Source organism: Chrysochloris asiatica, unplaced genomic scaffold (assembly GCF_000296735.1).
Source record: "Chrysochloris asiatica unplaced genomic scaffold, ChrAsi1.0 scaffold00098, whole genome shotgun sequence".
Lineage (NCBI taxonomy): Eukaryota > Metazoa > Chordata > Mammalia > Afrosoricida > Chrysochloridae > Chrysochloris > Chrysochloris asiatica.
This window is the reverse complement of record NW_006408616.1, coordinates 5,412,174-5,433,973: the sequence shown is the minus strand read 5'-3', so window position 1 is coordinate 5,433,973 and position 21,800 is coordinate 5,412,174. Positions and strand designations below refer to the sequence as shown.

The window sequence follows — 21,800 nt, the reverse complement described above, 5'->3', positions numbered from 1 at the left end:
AGGCCTCTCTTCAAAAAGTTCTCTGGTACTAAATAGAAGAGTCTCAATGTTCCTTTTTTTTATGGAGATGGTGTCTGTCTAAGGAAGCTGCATAACCACTTCACCCACATTTTTTACCACCATGGGGAAGTTAGGGCTCCTTACTTCTTAGGGAAAACTGAAGATTAAAATCAAGAAATAAAGTTCCTCCTCTGTTTCTTTCAACTTACCTTAGTCTCTAACTATATTTTTTACTTTGTTCAAGGTTAACATACGTCTATGCTTGTTGGTTTACTTAAAAAAAAAAAAAATTCAAGTGAGTGCAAAGGCCTGTATACTTGCAGTTATAGAAAGAGTGTTCAGCAAAGAGTCCTCATTTAGCATGTGGTTTACAGAGGATACAAACTTCAAGTTTCCCCTATAAGAACTGAGATGAGAGAATAGAGAGTATGATGAGAAATTATTTCACATTTACAATACTCTGTTCCCTAAGATTTTGCTTACCTGAGATAGAACTGGCTAAATTTTATACTATGCATGGCATACTGAGTTAGAACAGGAAGCCAAGTGCGGTGAAAATTGGAGCCAAGAGACCTGGCTCCTCATTCTAGATCTTTCACTAACAAATGTAGGGCTTTGACCAATTTAATACCATTTTATGCCTCAGCGATCTGTTAAATGATTGTTGTTGTTGTTGTAGTAAAGTGCTGTCAAGTCAGTTCTGACCCATAGTGACCCTGTATAGGGTTTCTGAGGAGCAGCTGATGAGCTTGAACTGCCGACCTTGCAGTTCAAATGGCTTTGCAGTCTGGTGCATTAACCCATACAGCCACACCAGGACTCTGTTAAATGATTAAGTTTCACTAAAATGATCTCTAAGTCCTCTTCAGATTAAAAAAAAAATTATATCTCTAATTCTAAATTCCCTCTCTGGAGAAAATATTCATTATACTGGTTTCCACAGGTTTTAAAGTTCACCATTTGCTATTCTAAATATACAAGTCAATTTCACACTATTGGCAAAATTCAAAATTGTCAGACAGAATGTCTTCTCAGAAAAAGTACCATCTGAAATCAATGTATACAATTTGAAAAGAGTCAATTGAATGTCATGGCACAATCACAAATGTGTCATAGATATGAAGAATGAGCTCCTTACATACACATGTTAATTACCTGGAAAGGAATTCTTTCCTGAAGGGAAAATATTCCAGATTGAATCTCTTCAAAATCTTTATAAATTTAACAACATCTTTATCAATAATTCTTTGTAGTTTCCCAAGTTGCTCAGCATTAATACAAAAAGATTTAGCTTTTCTTCCATGGTAGGCTTAAACTCCTATAATAAAAGTAATCAAAGAAATCAGAGTTTTCTGTATTATTTATAAACAAAGGACAGACAATATAAAATAGTGGACATGAGATGAGGGTTTTATAGATTAGGTAACATTGAGCTTCTACAAAAAGTAAGAAAAAATTTAGAAATGGGTAATGGCTGAATATGGTAATTATAATTAATGTCACTGAAATGTACATGTGGACATTGTGGATATGACAAATGTTTTTTATGTGCATGTTTACCAAATAATAACAAATGCTGTGGATATTTCTATCTCTATGGCATTCACTGCCACTGGATTCCAAAAATTATAACTGAACATATACCATTTTCAAATGTACAGTACAAAAAGATTATCTTTTTGGTGAATTATCTCAATTTAATAAAGATTTATTGACTGTCAATTGAGTTTTGTTATCTTATGATTAGTAGATATCTAAACATTTCACCTCTCATCAAAGCTTGCTTTATAACAAGGTGGGAAAAGGAAATGGGCTAAAATGAGTTTTTATTGATAAACATATTTAAAAGCAACTTTTTTTAAAAAAGTGAGGTTGATAAACAGGTAAAAATGAATATTCCGAACTTTTGGAAAGTTTGTTTCTTTCGTTAGTTAATTTAAGGGTCTGAGACATGCTAGACAGTAGTCTGGAATTTGAACAATAGAGATAAGTGACTAATAAATTAAAGAGAGGTTTCTACAAATCCCTAAGGGTTTGACAGAGGATATTGAAATGTACATGGGTACTTACCTTTGCTGCAAGCACACCTCTGAATATGGTGGCGCATACAGGGAGCAAAAAGATGAAAACTGCTTAGACATCACCAAACACCTTGAGGCAATGAGCTGCTGCATCTGGCGGCTCAGGACCACAGTCTCGAGGGACACCATGGTTAACTGGCATAACATAGCCCCTCAAAGACAAAGTTCTACACCCTACTTTGGTGATTAGTGGCTGGGATCCTAAAAGCTCATGAGCAGCCATCTACAATGCAACTATTGGTCTCTTCATGAGCAGAGAAGAGTAATAAAAATTTAAGAAGCTTGGAATCAATTAGTCAAATGGACTAAAGGAACATGTGAACATCAGTGTCCAGGACTCTGAGACCAGAACTAGATGTGGCCTGGCTACCACTCACCATTGCTCTGAAAGCGATCACATTAGAAGGTCCCATGTGTTCCCAAAGTGGAGCAAAACTAAAAATTATTAAAAATACCAGGCTTACAGGTCAGAAAGGGACTTGTAGAACCTGATACTATGGACTTTGGTTACCCTTCAGGTTTGGAACAGAACTCATTTTCATGGTTCAATTTTCATCCAAACAGTAAACCAACAAGTATGTAGGGGGGACAACAACACTACTAAGGTATACTCACCATGGAATGGTCAACCTTTCAAGATCGAAAGGGCAACATTTTTACCTAAGGACAAATGAGAAAGACGGTGGACTAAAAGAACCAAAAGGAGGAAGTGGGACGGCTTGTTACATGGAGGGGATTGCAGTCATTGAGATGAAACTAAGTGTATGATTTGTTGAATGTAAAATGAGTGATATCTTGTCTGCAAACCTTCACTCAATTCACAATAAAAAGTTAAAAAACAAAACAAAACAAAAAAAAACCCATGACACATGAGACCGTTTTCTTCTTGTATGTAACCTTTGTAACAATGCTAGGAATAACTACCTAAGAAGTTTCAGTTTTCTCAATGTTCTGCAAATTTCTAGGATAAAAAACTTTAAGCCTCTCAAGAACAACATTTCTTGGTACAGTAGTCATTCTATCAACATTATGGAGTTTTAACAGACCAAGAAAAAAGCTAAGATGACACTAGTCGATTATCATAAAGATTCAAATGTATATTTTCATTAAGTCATGGTGTTTGCTGGGTGTCTCCATTTCGAGAAATAGACACTGTCACATATCTGCACACTCACTCACTCTCTTTCCTCATTCTTATACACACTGATACAACTCTCTCACTCTTAACCTTGACACTCACACACCCACAAACCACTCATACACACGCCCAGATGTACACGCTATACACATTATCAGACTGAGATCATAGAATGCTTGGGAAAGTAGAGAGAGAGAAAAAGGAAGTCCCTCAAAGAAATGGATTAACACAGTGGTTGCAGCAATGGGCTCAAACACACCTAGAGATGTGAGTGTGGTGCCAGACTGGACAGTGTTTCTGTCTGTTATACACAGGGTCACTATCAGTCAAAACCAACTGGACTGCACTGACAACACAGTAAGTATAACCTGGGTCACAAAAGTAGAAGAATAACCAGGAAGGTCGCAAGATACAATAAAATACTTACATTCAACTTATTCTTGCACTTGTCCTTCACAGTTATCTCTGGATTCACTACACATTGTAGAGAGGTATCAATGAGGGTTTCATCTTCAAGAAGTGTCTTCATGCTGAAAAAGAGAAAAATAATTCCACATCTTTAAGGAATTCAGGTGAAATGAATATGCTATTGTTTAAGAAGTAATTTGTCCAAAATCCATGGAAAACATAAAAAAGTTCTATTATATATATAACTCAGGAAGATACCAGAGAGGTCCTTCTCACCTAAGGTCACCCACCCAGTGACTCTTTACCTGAAGGTGTTACTATGAGTACATGGTAGCATATTTCAGGTGCTCTGGAAATGTAGAGGACATACAGATAGAACCATTCCTAGAACAAAACTTATTCATTCCCCTTTCAAATAGAAGAAAATGAGGATTTTTATAGATTTTTTTTTCTTCATTTTTCAAACTATTTGTTATTTGGTGGTGGTGGTTATGTGCTGTGGAGTCAGTTCTGACTCATAGCGACCCTCCATAGAGTTTCTGAGGCTGTAAATCTTTACTGGAGCAGAAAGCCTCCTCTTTCTCCCACGGAAATACAGTACTTTCAAACCACTCTTCAGATTAGCAGCCCTATTCTTAACTACTATGCTAACAGAGCTCCTTGTTTGGTACTTACTACCTCAGTATACTAGGTAGGAACTGTGAAAATGATTGGCAATACCAACATAAAATACAGTTCTCTGCTTTCTTAGACAATCTAGCATTTCCAGTGGGGGTGAGGTGAGGAGGAAACCAAACCATATACATTTTCTCTTTTGTTGTTGTTAGGTGCCATTGAATTGGTACTGACTTACAGCAACCCTATGCACAACAGAATAAAACATTGACCAGTCCTGGGCCAACCTCACAATTGTTCTCACGCTTGAGCCCACTGATACTGCCACTTTGCCAATCCATCTCGCTGGGGGTCTTCCTCTTTTTCTCTGATCCTCCACCTTACCCAACATGATGTCCTTCTCCAGCAACTGGTCCCTCCTGACAATATATCTGAAGCATGAGAGACAAAGTTTGGCCATCCTGGCCTCCAAGGAGCACTCTGGCTATACTTCTTCCAACACAGATCTATTGGTTCTTTTGGCAGCCCATAACACTTTCAATATTCTCCTCCAACACCATAACTCAAAAGCATCAATTCTTCTATGGTCTTCCTTATTCACTGTCCAGTTTTCACATGCATATGAGATTATTGAAAATTTTCTCTTTAGGATGGCTTTAATTTTTATATCTTAAGGAAAACTCATTTATTCAATAAAAACCATTTACATGTGGCTGATAGCAATTGCTATTGCAGTAATATTAATATAGAAAGAGAAATATTCAAAACTGCTGCGGTGTTTGCTCAATCAACCCCATTAAAATTAGTTCGTTTTCTTTGTTCCCTCCCACATACAAAGAACCTGAAGATGATGCTTCTCAAAGCACTTTTCCTATAGTCCCCTCACAGTCTGTTTCTTCCCATATTTTAAATAAACACTAACAATTGATTTTTCTTTCTTTCTAACTGTTGGGGAAGGGGTTCAGAGGGCAATAATTTTTAGATTTCAATTTGAAGGAGAAGTTCCTGATCCGTACTTTGCTGTGATGTTGATTTTGATTCATAGAAACCCCATGTGACTCACAGTAGAACTGCTCCACAGAGTTTTTTGTTTTGTTTTGTCTTAAAGTTTTTACTGTGAATTGAGCAACAGTTTGCAGAGTAAATAATCAGTTTTACATTCAATAAATCATATTTTGTTTCATTGCAATGATTATAACCTCCTCCATGTACTATCAGTTAACAGTATTTTTCTATCTCCCCACCTTTGTTTTTGTTTTTTTGTTTTTTTTATGTACACATACCACAGAGAAAATATGTATTTGTTTAAATGTCTAAAGGGCACACTTTCCCTCCCATCCACAGGCCTTTCTCAGTGCATGGGCCTTTAGTCCTCAGCTGCTCTATCTCTCTATGCCATCACCTACATCTCTGCCACCGTCTCTGCTGTTGCCACTGTTCTCAATAGGATCCCATGCTCCACTCATGCTCTTTCCTCTCGATGGTCTTAGGGTCTTCTGTTCCTGAAATGAAAGATTAACTATTTCCCCCTTTTAATTACACATCTTCTACATTTACAGTTGTGACAATCACAGTTAGTCCTGATAACAATTACTCACAACTGAATCAGAAAATCCCCATCATCCCTCATTCCCTTTCACCAGATAGACCCATCTGGAAAAGAGGAAAACTATTCTGTGGGGAGTCTACCTTACCCTCCTCATTGTGAAACTAAGTACACTCGTGAAAGCTTGTTAAATCAGCCACTTTGTGACTTTATAGCTCCCTATTTTGGTAGCCAGTATCTAAGTTGCCTATCCTTATCAACCTAGTGGACTGAAGCAGAAAGCTTGATCCTTGATATGAAGAATCCTTCCCTTTCAGCTCGAATTTAATGCTCTGGACTGCAAGGTCAGTTTGAGCTGCAAAGTCGATGGTTCAAACCTACCAGCTGTTCCTTGGCAGCCCTATAAAGGATTGCCATGAGTCAGACCAACTCAACCGCACTAACAACCACCACCTCCATAAACAAAGGTCCTGCTCATCACATTGTAGCAATTTATTACTTGGCTTCTTTGTATCAAAAACTTCTTTATCTTCATCTGGCTGAGTTCTGGTCTGCTGTCCATCCAAGTTAGGTTAAATGAGTACCATCTACAAGTTTGGGAGTTCTCGCAAGCCTCCCCCAACTTCAGACCAGCTGGCTACTTCACTCTCAACCCTATCCCCTATGGCTAGGTCAGTGTCTTTGGGCTCAGGAGTTCATATGCCTCCCTAAAGTTCAGACCAGCCATCCCTTTCTTTGCTCTCATCTCAAGGTCAACAGTTTTCTATGGAACACGGTCAAACTCAGCCCATGTATTCATTGCTACATTCCCCCCATTTCCACTCACAAGCAGACCAGGGTTGTCACCAACGAGTGAGCATACAAGACTGCTCATGTGTTCCCTTTGAGTTTCAGTCTTAGAAAGGGGTTTACCCTGATGGGCTGAATTGATGGCTCCAAGGCAAATAGCTTGTTTGATATTCTAATAGCCACACAGTCTGTTATTTTTTTCTGTTCTTTTTTTCAAAAAATATCTTCTGTACCTCTAGCCATTCTGGGTTGGTCTGCATGTCTTTTCAAGTGGGGATGTCCCACCTCAGAAGGTTCCACTTAAGGTCCCATGCTCCACAAAGGTTTAACAAGAAGCTGGTTTTCATGGGTACATTCTAGTCCCCTTTTAGCTAATCCAATCAGTTATAGGCTGAAGATGGATTTATAAGCTTTCTGTAATCCCATTTCCCAATATTCCTTTATGTCCCAGTTAAATGCCTATTTTACAAGGTTAGGCAGGGGAAATATATAGTCCCAAGACAGTCAAGCACCTTAGCTTAATTTCTCCTCTTTCATCCATTCCAACTATGTCTGGAATCCAGTATGAACAACAACAGAGCCCTGTTGTTCCAAGGTTGTATATACATCCCTATTTACCTCCATCCCATTAGCCTATGTATACCTCCCTAAGTTTTCCTTTATCGTCCTTGCTCATCTGCCCCTTCCCCTTTTTTTGTATCACCCTCCCCCATTCCTTGTATATTGCCCTCCCTGTCAGCTGAGCTATCATGTGTCTACCCCCTTACCTGTGGGTTGCTGTCTCCTCCCTCCTACCCCTGGTATCCATCAAAATTTTTTTCTTTTAGTATGGAACTCTTTTCTTAAGCTTTCTCAATAATGGTCTTATGCAGTATTTGCCATCTTGTGACTTCCACAGTGTTTTCAACGGTTGATTTTTTAGAAGTAGATTCCAGATCTGTTTCCTGAGTGTCCTCTGTGTGGACTCTCACAACCATTCTCTTGGTTAGCAGTTGTTGTTAGCACCACCGTTGTTTTTATGAAGTTCGATTGAGTTGGTTCCGACTCATAGCAACCCTGTATAGGGTTTCCAAGGAGAGGCTGGTGAGTTTAAACCACCAATCTTATGGTTCAAACTGACCTTGTGGTCCACCACTGATGGATTACTAATTCATAGGTAAACTTTAGAGGCAGAATTTTGCTGGCTGATAAACCCCCACTGTTTGGGAGTACAGAGTTTTGCAGCCTGGCATCTTGACATCATTATTATCTCAAAGCACTGAGGATAAAACACATTGCCATGGCAGATTTGCCAAGGATTCATTCAGTCTGGCAATTTGGCTTGGTTTCAAAAAACACAGTGAAATGATGAGGATTTCAAACAGAATGTCAGGAAAGCACAGCCCTCGGCAGAGTGTCCAAGGCTGCCTGAGCTGGTTTCAGATGCAGGCAGCATATGTTGCCCCTGCATCCTTGGCAGGAGCAATTCAAACAGCATTTGCCCCAAAGATTCTCTTCCTCTCCTTTCAAGGTCATATCACAACTGTCAACATGAGGACATTCTGACATATCTGTCGTCCACAGTCACGGGAAGATGATCTAAGTGTGAAAAGAAAGCAATTTGCTAAGTAAAGCATTCCCTAATATAGCATGCACAAAACTGGAGAGTACAAAAGAGTGAAAATATAGTATAAAACATCCCCACATTTTTATCCCCATAAAAAGGCTTTGAATGTTTTAGGTCCAGCAAACAAACTGAATTTTTTTTTAAAGCAGTAATTCATTTTGTCTCCTTTTACATTAATCAAAAGAATATCAAATTGTTAGCTTCTGTTCAGAGTATAGCAATCAGTATCATTAAATTAAGTTGGTAAAATTACATCTTACAGCAAAGAAAATTGCTGCTGTTTCTGGGTATCTTTATTTTTATTAAATATTTTAAGTGGCTGTGAAAATATTATGTAACAGCTCATGAATTTCCACTGCTATCTTCAGTACCCAGTCTAGAGATTATTGAAATTAGTCAGCCTCAAAGAGATCAAGAATATAAATATTTCTCTACCCTGCTTCACTGAAGGTGCACTCACATATGTCTGTGTCTGAGCTCCCCTATAATTTTCAGCCATAACTTGAAAAAGGACTTTTTTCCAGGCTAGGAGTACAGGTGTGACACTGTAGGATAAGCACAGGACTGTTAACTGCAAGGTCAGAGGTTCAGACCCACCAGCCACTCTTTGGAAACGCTACAGGGTCACTATGAGTCAGCATTGACTCGATGGTACTTAACAACAACAACAAGAGACCTTAAAATTGGATCCAAAGAACTATGAACAGATTCCCTAAAGAGGTCACTGGAAGTTTTCAGCAAGCTAGCCCCAGCCCCCCACCCCCACCCCACTTAATAGTAAACCATTGCATTTGGCATTTCTTATTCATGCTCCAAATTTGGTGAGCATTACATACCTCTGCAGAGTGAGCAAGAGTAAATTCAGAATGCAAGCATTTTTCTCCTTCAGAAATGATACTATTATGTTTTCCACTATGTTTAAGTGGATCCTGTTTCTTGAAAGAACAAAAACAGTTCAATCTTATTAGTTGTGCCTCCAACATTATGTCTTAAGTCACCAAAACAGGATATATTTATCACAAATAATTATATGCCAAGGATTATATAGGATGTTTAGGAATACAGAAAAAATAATAGTCTCTGTCCTCTGGAATCTGCACAGATCTGTGGATCTAGAAGGTAGAAAACAAATAGACCACCTTTTTTAAAAAAACATTTGAGCCAACAGTTAAAAATGAGAAAATTTCAGTAAAAATTTAGATTCATGGCCTTAAAGAATCAGATCATATGGCCCAATAGGCCCATGTATTTTTTAAGTAACTGCCTTCACCTGGGTAATGCACTTTTTTCATTTGCTACTCACATACCGTACTGACATCATTCATTTTTGAGTGGCTCCTGTGGGCTGTGAACTAGGGTATGACACACATTCTGAAACAATCAGGATATGATATGTGGTAAGGAAAAAGCAAAAACAACGTGCCATGCATGCACACACACAGATTTCTTAGCCTCAGATAAGAGAAAAGCAAGGCAGGATCACAGAGAACCTTTTTAGTGCTCATGGAGAAAAAGCAAAAATATCACACACAAAGGTCCAGAAGAAAGGGGGCACATTCAAAGACCTGCAGGCACATAGTAAAGAAGGCAAATCATGTAGAACAGAGAGGCACAGAGAGAAGGAGGGGGAAGGGCTGCTCTATACTACCTGGATGAATTCCTGTTGTATGTGCTGTAACTCACTAGCCAACTTATTTTATCCCCTTGTAAACTCTGGAATTACATACAACAGTAGGCTGTACCCACGTTACTCTAGAGGGAGATTTCTGTTGATATGTAACAACCCCACTTTACAAACTGTAATATTATCATGATATACCTCTATAATGGTTTTGTATTCTGTGATGGTTGACTTCAGCCTTTCTATACCTAAATCCTTCTGAAAAAACAGAAGAGACCAATAACAGCAAAGAAAAGAAATGAATGGATCCACCAAATCTCATTGATTAGACAGCATCAGTCAGAGATTAAGAAGATTTGTGCATGCTCAGTCATCATGAAACTTTCTCCCAACCTCACTATCTGAAAACTGAGCCAGTCAGTAGTTATGATTAAACTACACAAGAAATAGAAGAAACACAAGCAGGTGTTCAAATTGGTTTTATAGTGTTCTATGCTTGCCTGATCCAAAGGAATTAAATTATGAAAGGTGAGTCTTAAATTCAAGTCCAAATTATAATTATTATTATCAGGATGCATTTGAAAATACAATCTTTACCTAAAAATAACCAATGAATTATTAACTCATCCAATTTCATCCAGTTTAATCTATACCACTGCTACAATCATAGTTTTGTGTGGCAAAACCAAAGGGCACGGGTAGCATCTGATCTATGGTTTCATTCTGTGACTAGTATGGTGTCTGGTACATGAGAGACACTCAATGAATACTAGCGAATGGCAGGCAGGCAGTAGTAGGCACTAACGCAGTATCATTAAGCAGTGACAGAACACCCACAACAAGGGGACATTACCACAATATTCAGTATTCTGATCAATATCCACTAAGCTATGAATGTCTCCTTTCAAATTCCCTAACTTGCAGAGAAAGGAAAAGAAAGGTAAAGAATATTGCTTTCCCTTAATTCCCTATCTTGGAATATGGAAGTTTATTAGGTTAGGCTGTTAATTCCTATATCTCTCAAAGCAATCATAACCAAAATCTTGGTAACAAATATCTGTTGTTACCAGATAGGTTATGATTACAAAAAACAAGAATAAGTAAATCTTTTTTTTTCTATCTATCTGTCCATCTATTTCCCTCCTGCCCTCCCTTCTATCATCTAACTTTTTATCTATCTATAAAACTAGGTAGCATATAATTTGGGGATATATTCTTTAAGTAATGAAAGTAAATGGATACACATTAATTTGTGATATAATTAAAATTGCATCACCAATATCTTGCCAATTTACTGGTAAATTGGCACACTGATATTTATTTCATAAGTGAATTTTGAGAGGATCTGTCAAAACTTATCTCAGATGAGGAAGCCAGTATTCTCCACTCAGAAGAATGGTTTTATGAAGTTCTAGAAGCTAAAGTCTTGTGAAAGAACATTGTTGTTGTTGTTAAGTGTCATCGAGTCGATCCCGACATTAGGATCAAGTTATTTCATAGCGATGTAGTTCTACAAGTGACCGTCTCCTTTATGATTTGGGAGAGTTGGCCTTCATAAGAAGACTTCAAGCCCTCATAGAAGGGATAATACCAATCTTCTGCAAACTTGAATCTTTATTAAGCAAAATACTCTCATATGTGTGTAACTGCATCTGAAAAGAAATGAATTAGGGAAGGCCTTTGGGATTCTGTTTTAGAGATGGAAAGTCAGTTCAGTATGGGAGACATGTTTCTAAAGCACCTTTAATATCCACATTATTTTCATTTTACAAAGGATTTCTTCTTCCAGTCTCATAACAATCCTAGGGATAGGTGTCATCACCCTCAATTTACCACTGAGGAAACCAGGGCTCAACATTATTCAGACACTTGCCCAATGCCTCCCACAGCAAGCAGCAGAACGGAGCCTAGAATGTGTCCATAGCTGGAGTCAAGTACTCTTCCCACTATCGAGTACTTCATCCAGTAAGAAGATGTACAGATTCTTCACTTTGAAAATGAAAATCTAGATAGGACATGAACATGGCCTTTACACAGATATATAGAAGACTCTCCTTTCTCTAAAAACATAGGTTTTAAATGCTTAGGATTTCTTTTAATAGAAAAAAATATTATTCAAACTTTTATTGAAGTAAAAAAGCAAGCTATTGACACATAATTCTAAACATAAACTGATAAATATGTATACTGACTGAATTAAAAACTTGTAAAAATAATTAGCACAGTTAGAAACAGAGTCATCACTATAATCATATGCATCTGATAGTCCTGAGTCAGAAGTGACAACAGTTTGTTTTTGTTTTTTTCTAACATTAAAAGTAGTTTCACATATCATCAGCGTTTTTCAACAACCTTGAGGATATATGTTACTGTTAAGTGCTGTTGAGTCAGATCCGATTCATAGCAACGTTGTACAGAGTCTCCAAGGAGTGACTGGTGGGTTTGAACCTCCGACCTCATGGTTAGCAGTACAACACCTATCCCTCAGCACCATACTAGGATTCAGTAAGTGTATGTTGTCATTATGTGCCATCGAGTCAGTTCTAACCCATACCAGCCCTATATAGGGTTTCCAAGGAGCGGCTGGTGAGCTTGAAACTCCAATGTTGTGGTTCAAACAACTTTACAGTCTAATGTATTAATCCACAGTGCCACACCAGGACTCTGTGGAGTATACAAGAAGCATCATACATATTTGGTAGTTGAGATAAATGAGACTTTGAAACATTAACTATTCGTTTGAGGTTATAAAACTTTCAAGTACACAAAACAGGATCTGATCCCATCTCCTTAGGTTTTTCCCCACTAGTTTATCATATTTGTATTTTCCAATTATAGTTATGCCTAATGTCCTGGTGTGACACTATAGGATAAACACTGGACTGCTAACCACAAGGTCATCTGCTCAACCACCAGATGCTCTTTGGAATCCCTATTCAGTGTCACTATGAGTTGGAACTGCCTCTACGACACTTAACAACAATATAACATTAATTTTAATGTTTAAGTTATAACCATTACAATATACACAATGTGCATGAAACTTAGATTCCTACTAGGAAAGTTAAAAAATTCTATGCAGACAAAAAAAATTAAGTACATATATATCAAAATGCACCATATAAGACACATGCTGTTTGTTGTTAAATGCCATCAAGTCAGTTCTAACTCATAGCGACCCTGTGTAGGGTTTCCAAGGAGCAGCTGATAAGCTTGAACTGCTGACCTTGCGGTCCAAACCAACCTTGCAGTTCAGCACACTGTGCTACAGTGCCACACCAGGACTCCATATAAGACATACACAACAATCAAAAATAGTGCTCTAAAAAGTTATGAGACTATAATAGCCATGATCCAAACTCTTAAATTTATTAACAGCTGTCTTTTGTTTACTAATGAGAACCTGTGATAAATATAATATAATGAGAGAGAGAAGAGGAAGGGCTGGTTGGCCCAAAGTATGGAACTCCTGACCCCATGGACAAGGACATAGCCACAAAGGGCTAGAGTTAAGAGTGGAGCATCCAGCTGATATGAAGTGAGGGGAGATGCACAAGAACATCCAAACTTGCAGATAGTACCCATTTGGCCTAGCTGTCATGGCTTGATGGTCAGAACTCAATTGTTGTTGTTGTTAAATGCCATCAAGTCAGTATCGATTCTCTACACAACATAACAAAACATTGCTTGGCTCTGGACCAACTTCACAATTGTTGCCACATTTGAGCCCATTCATGCTGCCACTTTGCCAATCCATCTTGCTGTGGTCTTCCTCTTTTTCTCTGACCCTCCACCTTACCATACATGATATCCTTCTCTAGCAACTGGTCCCTCCTGAAAATATGTCCAAAGTATGCAATACGAAGCTTGGCCATCCTGGCCTCCAAGGAGCACTCTGGCTGCACTTCTTCCAACATAGATCTCTTCCAACACCATAACTCAAATGCATCATTTCTTCTACAGTCTTCCTTAATCATTGTCCAGCTTTTGCATGCATATGTGGTAACTGAAAATACTGTAGCTTGGGTCAGGTGCACCTTAGTCCTCAAGCTGGCATCTTTGCTATTCAACACTTTAAAAAGGTCTTGTGCAGATTTGCCTAATGCATTATGTTGTTTGATTTCTTGACTGCTACATCCGTGAATGTTGATAGTTGATTCAAGAAGAATGAAGTCCTTGACAACTTCAATCTTTTCTCTGTTGATAAGAATGTTGTTTATTGGTCCAGTGGTGAGGATTTTTGTTTTCTTCACATTGAGATGTAATCCATACTGAAGGCTGTGCTCTTTGATCTTCATCAGTAGATGAAGTCCTCTTCACTTTCAGCAATCAAGGTTGTATCATCTGCATATTGCAGGTTGTTAATGAGTCTTCCTCCAATCCTGATGCCATGTTTTTCTTCATATAATCCAGCTTCTAGGATTATTTGCTCAGCATACAGGCTGAATAAGTATGGTGAAAGAATACAACCTTGTTGCACACCTTTCCTCATTTCAAACCATTCAATGTTCCTGTTTTCTGTTAGAAAAACTGCCTCTTGGTCTATGTACAGATTCCTCATGAGCACAATTAAGTGTTCCAGAATACTTAGTTCACAATGTTGTCCATAGCTTGTCATGATCCACACGATCAAAGGCCTTTGTGTAGTCAATAACGTATAGGTAAACATCTTTCTGGTACTCTCTGCTTTCAGTCAAGATCTATCTGACATTAGCAATGATATCCCTCATTCCACGGCCTCTTCTGAATCCAGCTTGAACCTCTGGAAGTTCCCTGTCAGTGTATGCTTGCAGCCGTTTCTGTATTACCTTTAGTAAAACTTTACTCACATGGGATATCAAAGATATTGTCCGATGATTTCCATATTCCATTGGGTCACCTCTCTTTGGAATGGGCACAAATATGGATCTCTTTCAATCAACTGGTCAGATTCCAAATTTTTTAGCATAGATGAGTGAGTGCCTCCAGTGCCGCCTCACTTTGTTGAAAGATTTAAATTTCTATTTCATCAATTCCCGGTGCCTTGTTCTTTGCCAATTCCTTCAATGCACCTCAGACTTCTTCCTTCAGTATCATTGGCTCTTGATCATATAATCCAGCTTCTAGGATACCTCTTGAAATGGTTGAATATCAACCATTTCTTTTTGGTACAGTGACTCTGTATTCCTTCCATCTTCTTTTGATGTTTTCTGCATCATTCAATAATCTTTCCAGAAAATCCTTCAGTAATGAAAGTCAAGGCTTGAATTTTTTCTTCAGTTCCCTCAGCCTTAGAAATGTTGAGCATGCTCTTCCATTTTCGTTTTCTAACTCCAGATTTTTACACATTTCTTTGTAATATTTGACATTGTCTTCTCGAGCTGATTGTTGGTATTTTCTATTCAGCTCTTGTACGTCTTCATTTCTTCCAGTTACTTTAGCACCTCTACGCTGAGAATACGTTTCAGAGTCACTGCTGACATCCATTTTGATCTTTACTTTCTTTCTTGTCTTCTTATTGACTTTTTACTTTCTCCTGTGCGATGTTCTTAATGTCATCCCACAACTCTTCTGGTCTTCGGACTTTAGTGTCTTATGTATCAAATCTGTTCTTCAGATGATCTCTAAATTCAGGTGGGATATATTCAAGGTCATATTTTAGCTCTCATGGACTTGTTTTCATTTTCTTCAGCTTCAGTCTGAATTTGCATATGAGCAATTGATGGTCTGTTCCACAATCTTCCCCTGACCTAACTATAGCTGATGATATGGAGCTTTTCCACCGCCACTTTCCACAGATGTAGTCAATCTGATTTTTGTGTATTCCATCTGTTGACATCCATGTGTACAGTTGTCTCTTATGCTGTTTAAAAACGGTATTTGAAATGAACTATCATTGGTTTTGCAGAATCGTATCATGCAATCTCCAGCACTTTTCTATCACCAAAGCCATATTTTCCAACCTCCAATCCCTCCTCTTTGTTTCCAAGTTTTGCATTCCAATCACCAGTGATTATCAACATATCTTGATTACGTTTGATCAATATCAGATTGAAGAAGTTGGTAGAATTCTTTAATTTCATCCTGACTGGTTTTAGTGGTTGGTGCATAAATTTGAATAATAGTGGTATTAACTGGTCTTCCCTGTAGGTGCATGCATATTATCCCATCACAGACAGCATTGTACCTCATCACAGAACTTGAGATGTTCTTTTTGACAACGTATGCAACACCATTCCTCTTCAGTTTGTCATTTCCGGCATAAGTAAACCATGTCATCATCAGATTCAAAATGGCCAATACCAGTCCATTTCAGCTCACTAATACCTAAGATATCAATGTTTATGCATTCCATTTCATTTTTGACAGTTTCCACTTTTCTTAGATTCATACTTCATACATTCCATGTTCCGATTATTTATGGATGTTTACAGCTGTTTCTCTTCATTTTGAGTTGTGCCCCATCAGCAAATGAAGATCCCAAGGGCTTTCCTCCTGAGGACTTTACTCCATTCATGTCATCACGGTCTACTATACTTTGAGAAGGCAGCTCTTCCCCAGTTTTGAGTGCCTTCCAACCTGAGGGGCTCATTTTCTGGCACTATATCTGGCAGTGTTTCTGTGTTAGTCATAAGGTTTTCAGTGACTAAATATTCAGAAGTAGTTGGTCTCTCCTTCCTAGTTTGTCTTTGTCTAGAAGCTCATCTGAAACCTGTCCAACGTGGGTCACCCTGCTAGTATTTTTAAATACACATAGCATAGCTTCCGGAATCACAGCAAATCACAAGCTACCACAGTATAACAAACTGACAGACAAGTGGTGGAGAACTCAATTACAAGAAGATAAAAAAAATTGTGATAAAGGAAACAAATGTAAATTGCTACAATATGATGAACTTGACCTATATTTATGGATGCAGCAGCTCAAAACACCAACTGAGTGCGAAGGAGTCTTCACATCAAGGATCAGTCCTACCCCCCCTACCCGTATGTAGGATAGATAGGGACAAACAACTTAGACATTGGTTACCTAAAATGGTGGGGCTATAAAGGCACAGAGTGATGGGCTTACAAGTTTTCAAGAGGGAGTTTAGTTTCAGAGTGTGCAGGGGAGGTACAATTCCCCATTGAGTAGTTTTCATCTTGTCTAGACAGGTCTGGTGAATGGAGATAGGGATATGAATCAATAGTGAGTAATTGTTGTCATGACTAACTTAAGTGTCACAACTGTAAAGGTAGAAGTTTTGTAACAAAAAAGGGGGAGTAGTTAATCTTACAGTCCAGGAATAGAGGACCCTAGGATCATCAAGGGAGAAGAGCATGAGTGGAATGTGGGACCCTATCCCAGAAGCAGCAACACCAGAGATGGAAGCAGAGATAAGGACCTGGAGAGATAAAGCAGCTGAGGACTATATACTCATGGAAAGAGAAAGGCTGTGTGCTACCAGCCAGCAGGCAGGTTTGCAGAATGTACCCTTGGTTGGTTGTTTAAATGATTATATACTCCTGAGTATTTTTGTGCACATGTACGTCCAAAAAAACAAAACAAAACAAAAAAAACCCCAACAGAATAGAAGCAAATACTGTTGAATGATGATGTTTGAAGGGGATTGTAATCACTGTAAATAGGATGAGTATAAAACTGATGTTCTCCTATGTAAACTATCACTTAATTCACAATAAAAAGTTAAAACAGAAACTGAGTAATACTGGTCCTGCATGCTTCACTGGTTTTGAGTCTCTTCCTATTGGTACAGTGTAAGTGCTTAGGCCCAAAGTTAGTAAATATATTTATGAAATATTTTAAACAAACAAAATAAAGAATGTTATAAGAACATAAAAAAAATTTTTTTTAAAGAACCTCTGATATATAATATAAATACAGACTTTTTTAGATGCAATGTAATAAAATATTTTTGGAAAGCATTATTCCTACATTCAATCAAGGATAGATTTTTCCCATCTCTTCTCACTTTCTGCCTCAAGAAGTTACAATGCCTGAAATATTTCCACATTAGGAATTTGAAAAATTAAATACAGATAAATTAAAATGTTTCTTTCTAATAAAAAAATAATGAGTACTAAATAATAATGAGCAAGGATGTGAAGAAATTTGAACCCACATTCATAGTTGATGGGAATATCAAATTGTCACTTTGGAAAAGAGTCTGGAAGTTCTTCAAAAGATTTAAAAAACAAAAGAGTTACCATAAGATCCTGCAAGTCTACTCCTAGGTATATAAATGAATAGAAATGAAAATGCATGCCCACACAAAAGCTTGTACACAAATGTCCATAAAAACATTATTCATAAAATCCCTAAAGGGAAAACAATCCACATGCCCATCAATGAATTAATGGATAAATATGGTATATTCATACAATGGAATATTTGGCACAAAATCAAATGAAGTACAACATCATTTATGAACCTTGAAAACATGATGCCAAGTGAAAATGGCTGTCACAAAAGGCCATGTTTACAATTCCAGAATAGACACATCCATAGACACAAAGCAGATTAATGGTTGCTTAGAGGAAAGAATTTGGAGAATCAGGGAACAACTGCATATATGGGTATGGGGATTTTGTGGGGACGGTGTTGATGAAACTGTTCTAAATTTGATTGTAATGATGGTTACACACTGTGAATATACCCCAACCCACTGATTTTAATGAGTGAACTTTATGGCATACAGATTATATCACAGAAAGGCTGTTACTTAAAAAAGAAAATGCCTGCTATATAGTTCAAAATTTTTGAGAAGCACAAATGTAAGACTTCATAGCTAAAAGCCACATGTCAGTGAGTCATACAGACCTTATTGGTTCAACAGAACAGTAAACACATTGGTTCAAAAGAAGAAAACTATTTTATCAGTTATTTGGAGGCACTTACTTGATGCTCTATCTCAGTTTTAGACAATTCCTCAAACTTCTTTTCCAGTCTTTCTATATCCACAACAATTTCAGTATTCTAATATAAAAGATGATAGCATTTTAGGTTTAGATTTAATATCAGGAAAAGTAAATGCTGCTTAGAAAGTGTTATTTTCATCATTAATAATGCTTTAAATGTATTTTAAAGTAAGTGGCAACGTGTTAGGGTTTTTTTTCCAAAAATAACATGATCCTTTTAACACAACTATTCATAATTAATCACAGTATTCCCTTTCACCTCAGCTACTCACTCGTCCAGCCATATCTTTAAACTTGTCATTATCAATAACTATAACCCATCTCCTTGTCTTAATTACAAGTACCTCACATTTCAACCACTAACTCCTATCTTTCCAAATTACTTCCTCTGGCACCAACATACTTCACCCCCACTGCAGCCTGCAATCCATTGATCCTACCCTTGTTTCATTCTCCTTCAACCTCGTCAAGAACTCAGACTCCTCTTTATTCAGCTTAAATTCATCCATGGACAATTATTATAATCAGTCCTTTCCACACTCCTTTAATTCCATCTTCCCTTTCTCTTATATTCAGCATGCTGAGCACACCATAAGAAGCCACCGCAGTACAAACAGTGAAATGCTCAGCTTCTAACTGAGAAATTGGTGCTTTGAATCCATGGAAGAAAGACTGTGGTCTGATTCTGTAAAGATTCCAGCCAATGATGGGACTGTAAAATGGTGCAACCACTGTGGAAAATGGTGTAGCACGTCTTCAAAAATTTGGAAATAGCAATACCATATCTTGGAGAAACAATTTATTTGGTACGTATCTCCAAGAAATAAGCGCCATGACATGAGTAAACATATGCGTATCCATATTCATTGCATTATTCACATTAGCAAAAGGATGGAGACAGCCTAAATGCCCAGCAATGGAAGAATAAACTTTAATACATATGCACAATGGAATACTACACAATGCTGATGAATAATGATGAATCTGTGAAACATCTCAAAACAGGGATTAATCTGGAGTACACTATGTTGAGTAAAATTAAGTCAATCACAAAAGGACAAATATTGTATGAGACCACTATTGTAAATACTCAAGAAAAGGTTTTCATACTAAAAGAAACATTTTTTGATGATTACCAGGCTGAGATGAAAGGGAGAATAATTCACTGGCTAGAGGGTAGACATGTGTTAACTTGGGTGCCAGGGAAGACAACATACAACAAGAGGGAGGTTGGCAGAGGAATGATGAAGACGTGAAGACATAGGGAGGTATACAAGGGCTAACGGCTATGTAAGTAAAACTCATTATATACCACAAATCCTGCAAGAGCAATGTTCTGTGGGTAGATACAAGGACAGATACACATGCTGAATGGGTATAAGAGGGAGACTGGGAGTATACTCACAAATACATAAGGGTTTTAAAGAGGATTATGTGTATTGGGTATGGACCTTTGCTATAAACACACCTATGAATGTGGTGGTACATACAGGGGATAAAATGATGAAAACAGAGATATTACCAAATACCTTGAAGCAATGAGTTGCTGGGAACGGGGACTCAGGACTACAGTTTCAGGGGATACCATGGTCAATTGGCATAGCATAGTCCCCAAAGGCGATGTTCTACATCTTACTTTGGTGAGTGACAACTGGGACATTAAAAGCTCATGAGTGAACATACAAGGTGCATTATCCGTCTCTTGCAGAAGAAAGAAGAATGATGAAAATTAAATATGCTTGGAAACAAATAGTCTAATGGACTAATGGAACACGTGAACATCAGTCTCCATAGCTTTGAGACCAGAAGAACTAGTTGGTGCCTGGCTAACATTACCAACTGTTCTGAAAGGGATCACATTAGAAGGTTCCAGAAAGAGTGGGAGAAAATGCAGAACAAAACTTAAAATTATAAAAATGACCCAGCTTACTGGTCAGAAAGAGACTAGGGGACAGACACCAAGACTACAACCCTCGGCCACCCTTCAGGTCTGGAGTGGAACTCATCCATGTGGTACAATATTTAGCTAAGTGGTATATAGGTAAAGGGGGGTGCAACAACAATAGTAAGGGATACTCACCATGCCATGTATGCATAATATATGTATAAACAAGATCAAAAGAGCAACGTTTCCCTAAGGACAAAGTTCAGAAGGGTTAGGAAGGAGAGTGGAATGGAAATCAGAACCATGTGGGGATGTGGAATAACTGTGGTTACACAGAGGGGGTTGCAATCATTGAGATGAAGCAAAATGTATAATTTGTTGATTGTAAAACTGATGATCTTGTCTATAAACCTTCAATAAATTTACAATTAAAAGTTTCAAAAAACACATAAAAATTCAGGTCAAGAAATCCATTCTACTCTGTTACCCAGGACCACTACAAATTGGTGTCAGTGCTACCCAACAACCACCATCACTCCACAGTAGCATTATTTCAGATAAACAAGGCTGGAGAAAAAATATAGCCAAACTGACAGATGGTATATGAAACTGGTTACTTCTAACCTTAATGTTTCTACTACTCATCTCTCAGTTTGTCATATTGTGGTGGCTTGTGTGTTGCTATGATGCAGAGAGCTATACCACTGGTATTTTCAATATCAGCAGGGTCACCATGCTGGACAGGTTTCAGAGCTTCCAGACTAAGACAGACTAGGAAGAAGGAGGGTCAAACCACTTCTGAATATGAAGCCACTGAAAACTTTATGAATAGCAGTAGAGCATTGTCAGGTATAGTACCAGAAAATGAAAACACTATGAGCAGTACCAGAATATTGCCAGATATGATGCTGCAAGATGAGCCCTTCAGGTTGGAAGGCACTCAAAATATGACTGGGGAAGGCTGCCTTCTCAAAATAGATCTGACCATGATGTGAATGGAGTAAAGCTTTCAGCACCTTCATTTGCTGATGGAGTACAACTCAAAATGAAGAGAAACAGATATAAACATCCATGAATAAAAATAACATGAAATGTATGAAGTATGACTCTAAGAAAATTGCAAGTTGTAAAAAATAAAGTGGAAAATAAATAAAGTGGAATGCATAAAGATCAATATCCTAGGCATTAGTGAGCAGAAATGGACTTTCATTGG

At 37.8% G+C, this 21,800-nt stretch overlaps 1 protein-coding gene across 1 annotated transcript in view; it reads right to left on the bottom strand.

Moving 5' to 3' along the window:
* LOC102817780 (lymphoid-restricted membrane protein-like) overlaps positions 1-20,290 on the bottom strand; it is a 105,497-nt gene extending 85,207 nt beyond the window's left edge. Inside the window, exons 1-3 of the mRNA XM_006866978.1 lie at positions 20,232-20,290; positions 3,647-3,749; positions 2,071-2,195 (exon numbers count right to left, since the gene is read on the bottom strand). Of these exons, the coding sequence (XP_006867040.1) occupies positions 2,071-2,195; positions 3,647-3,749; positions 20,232-20,290 (287 nt within the window). The remainder of the gene's footprint in view (positions 1-2,070; positions 2,196-3,646; positions 3,750-20,231) is intronic.
* Positions 20,291-21,800: the final 1,510 nt, after the last annotated feature.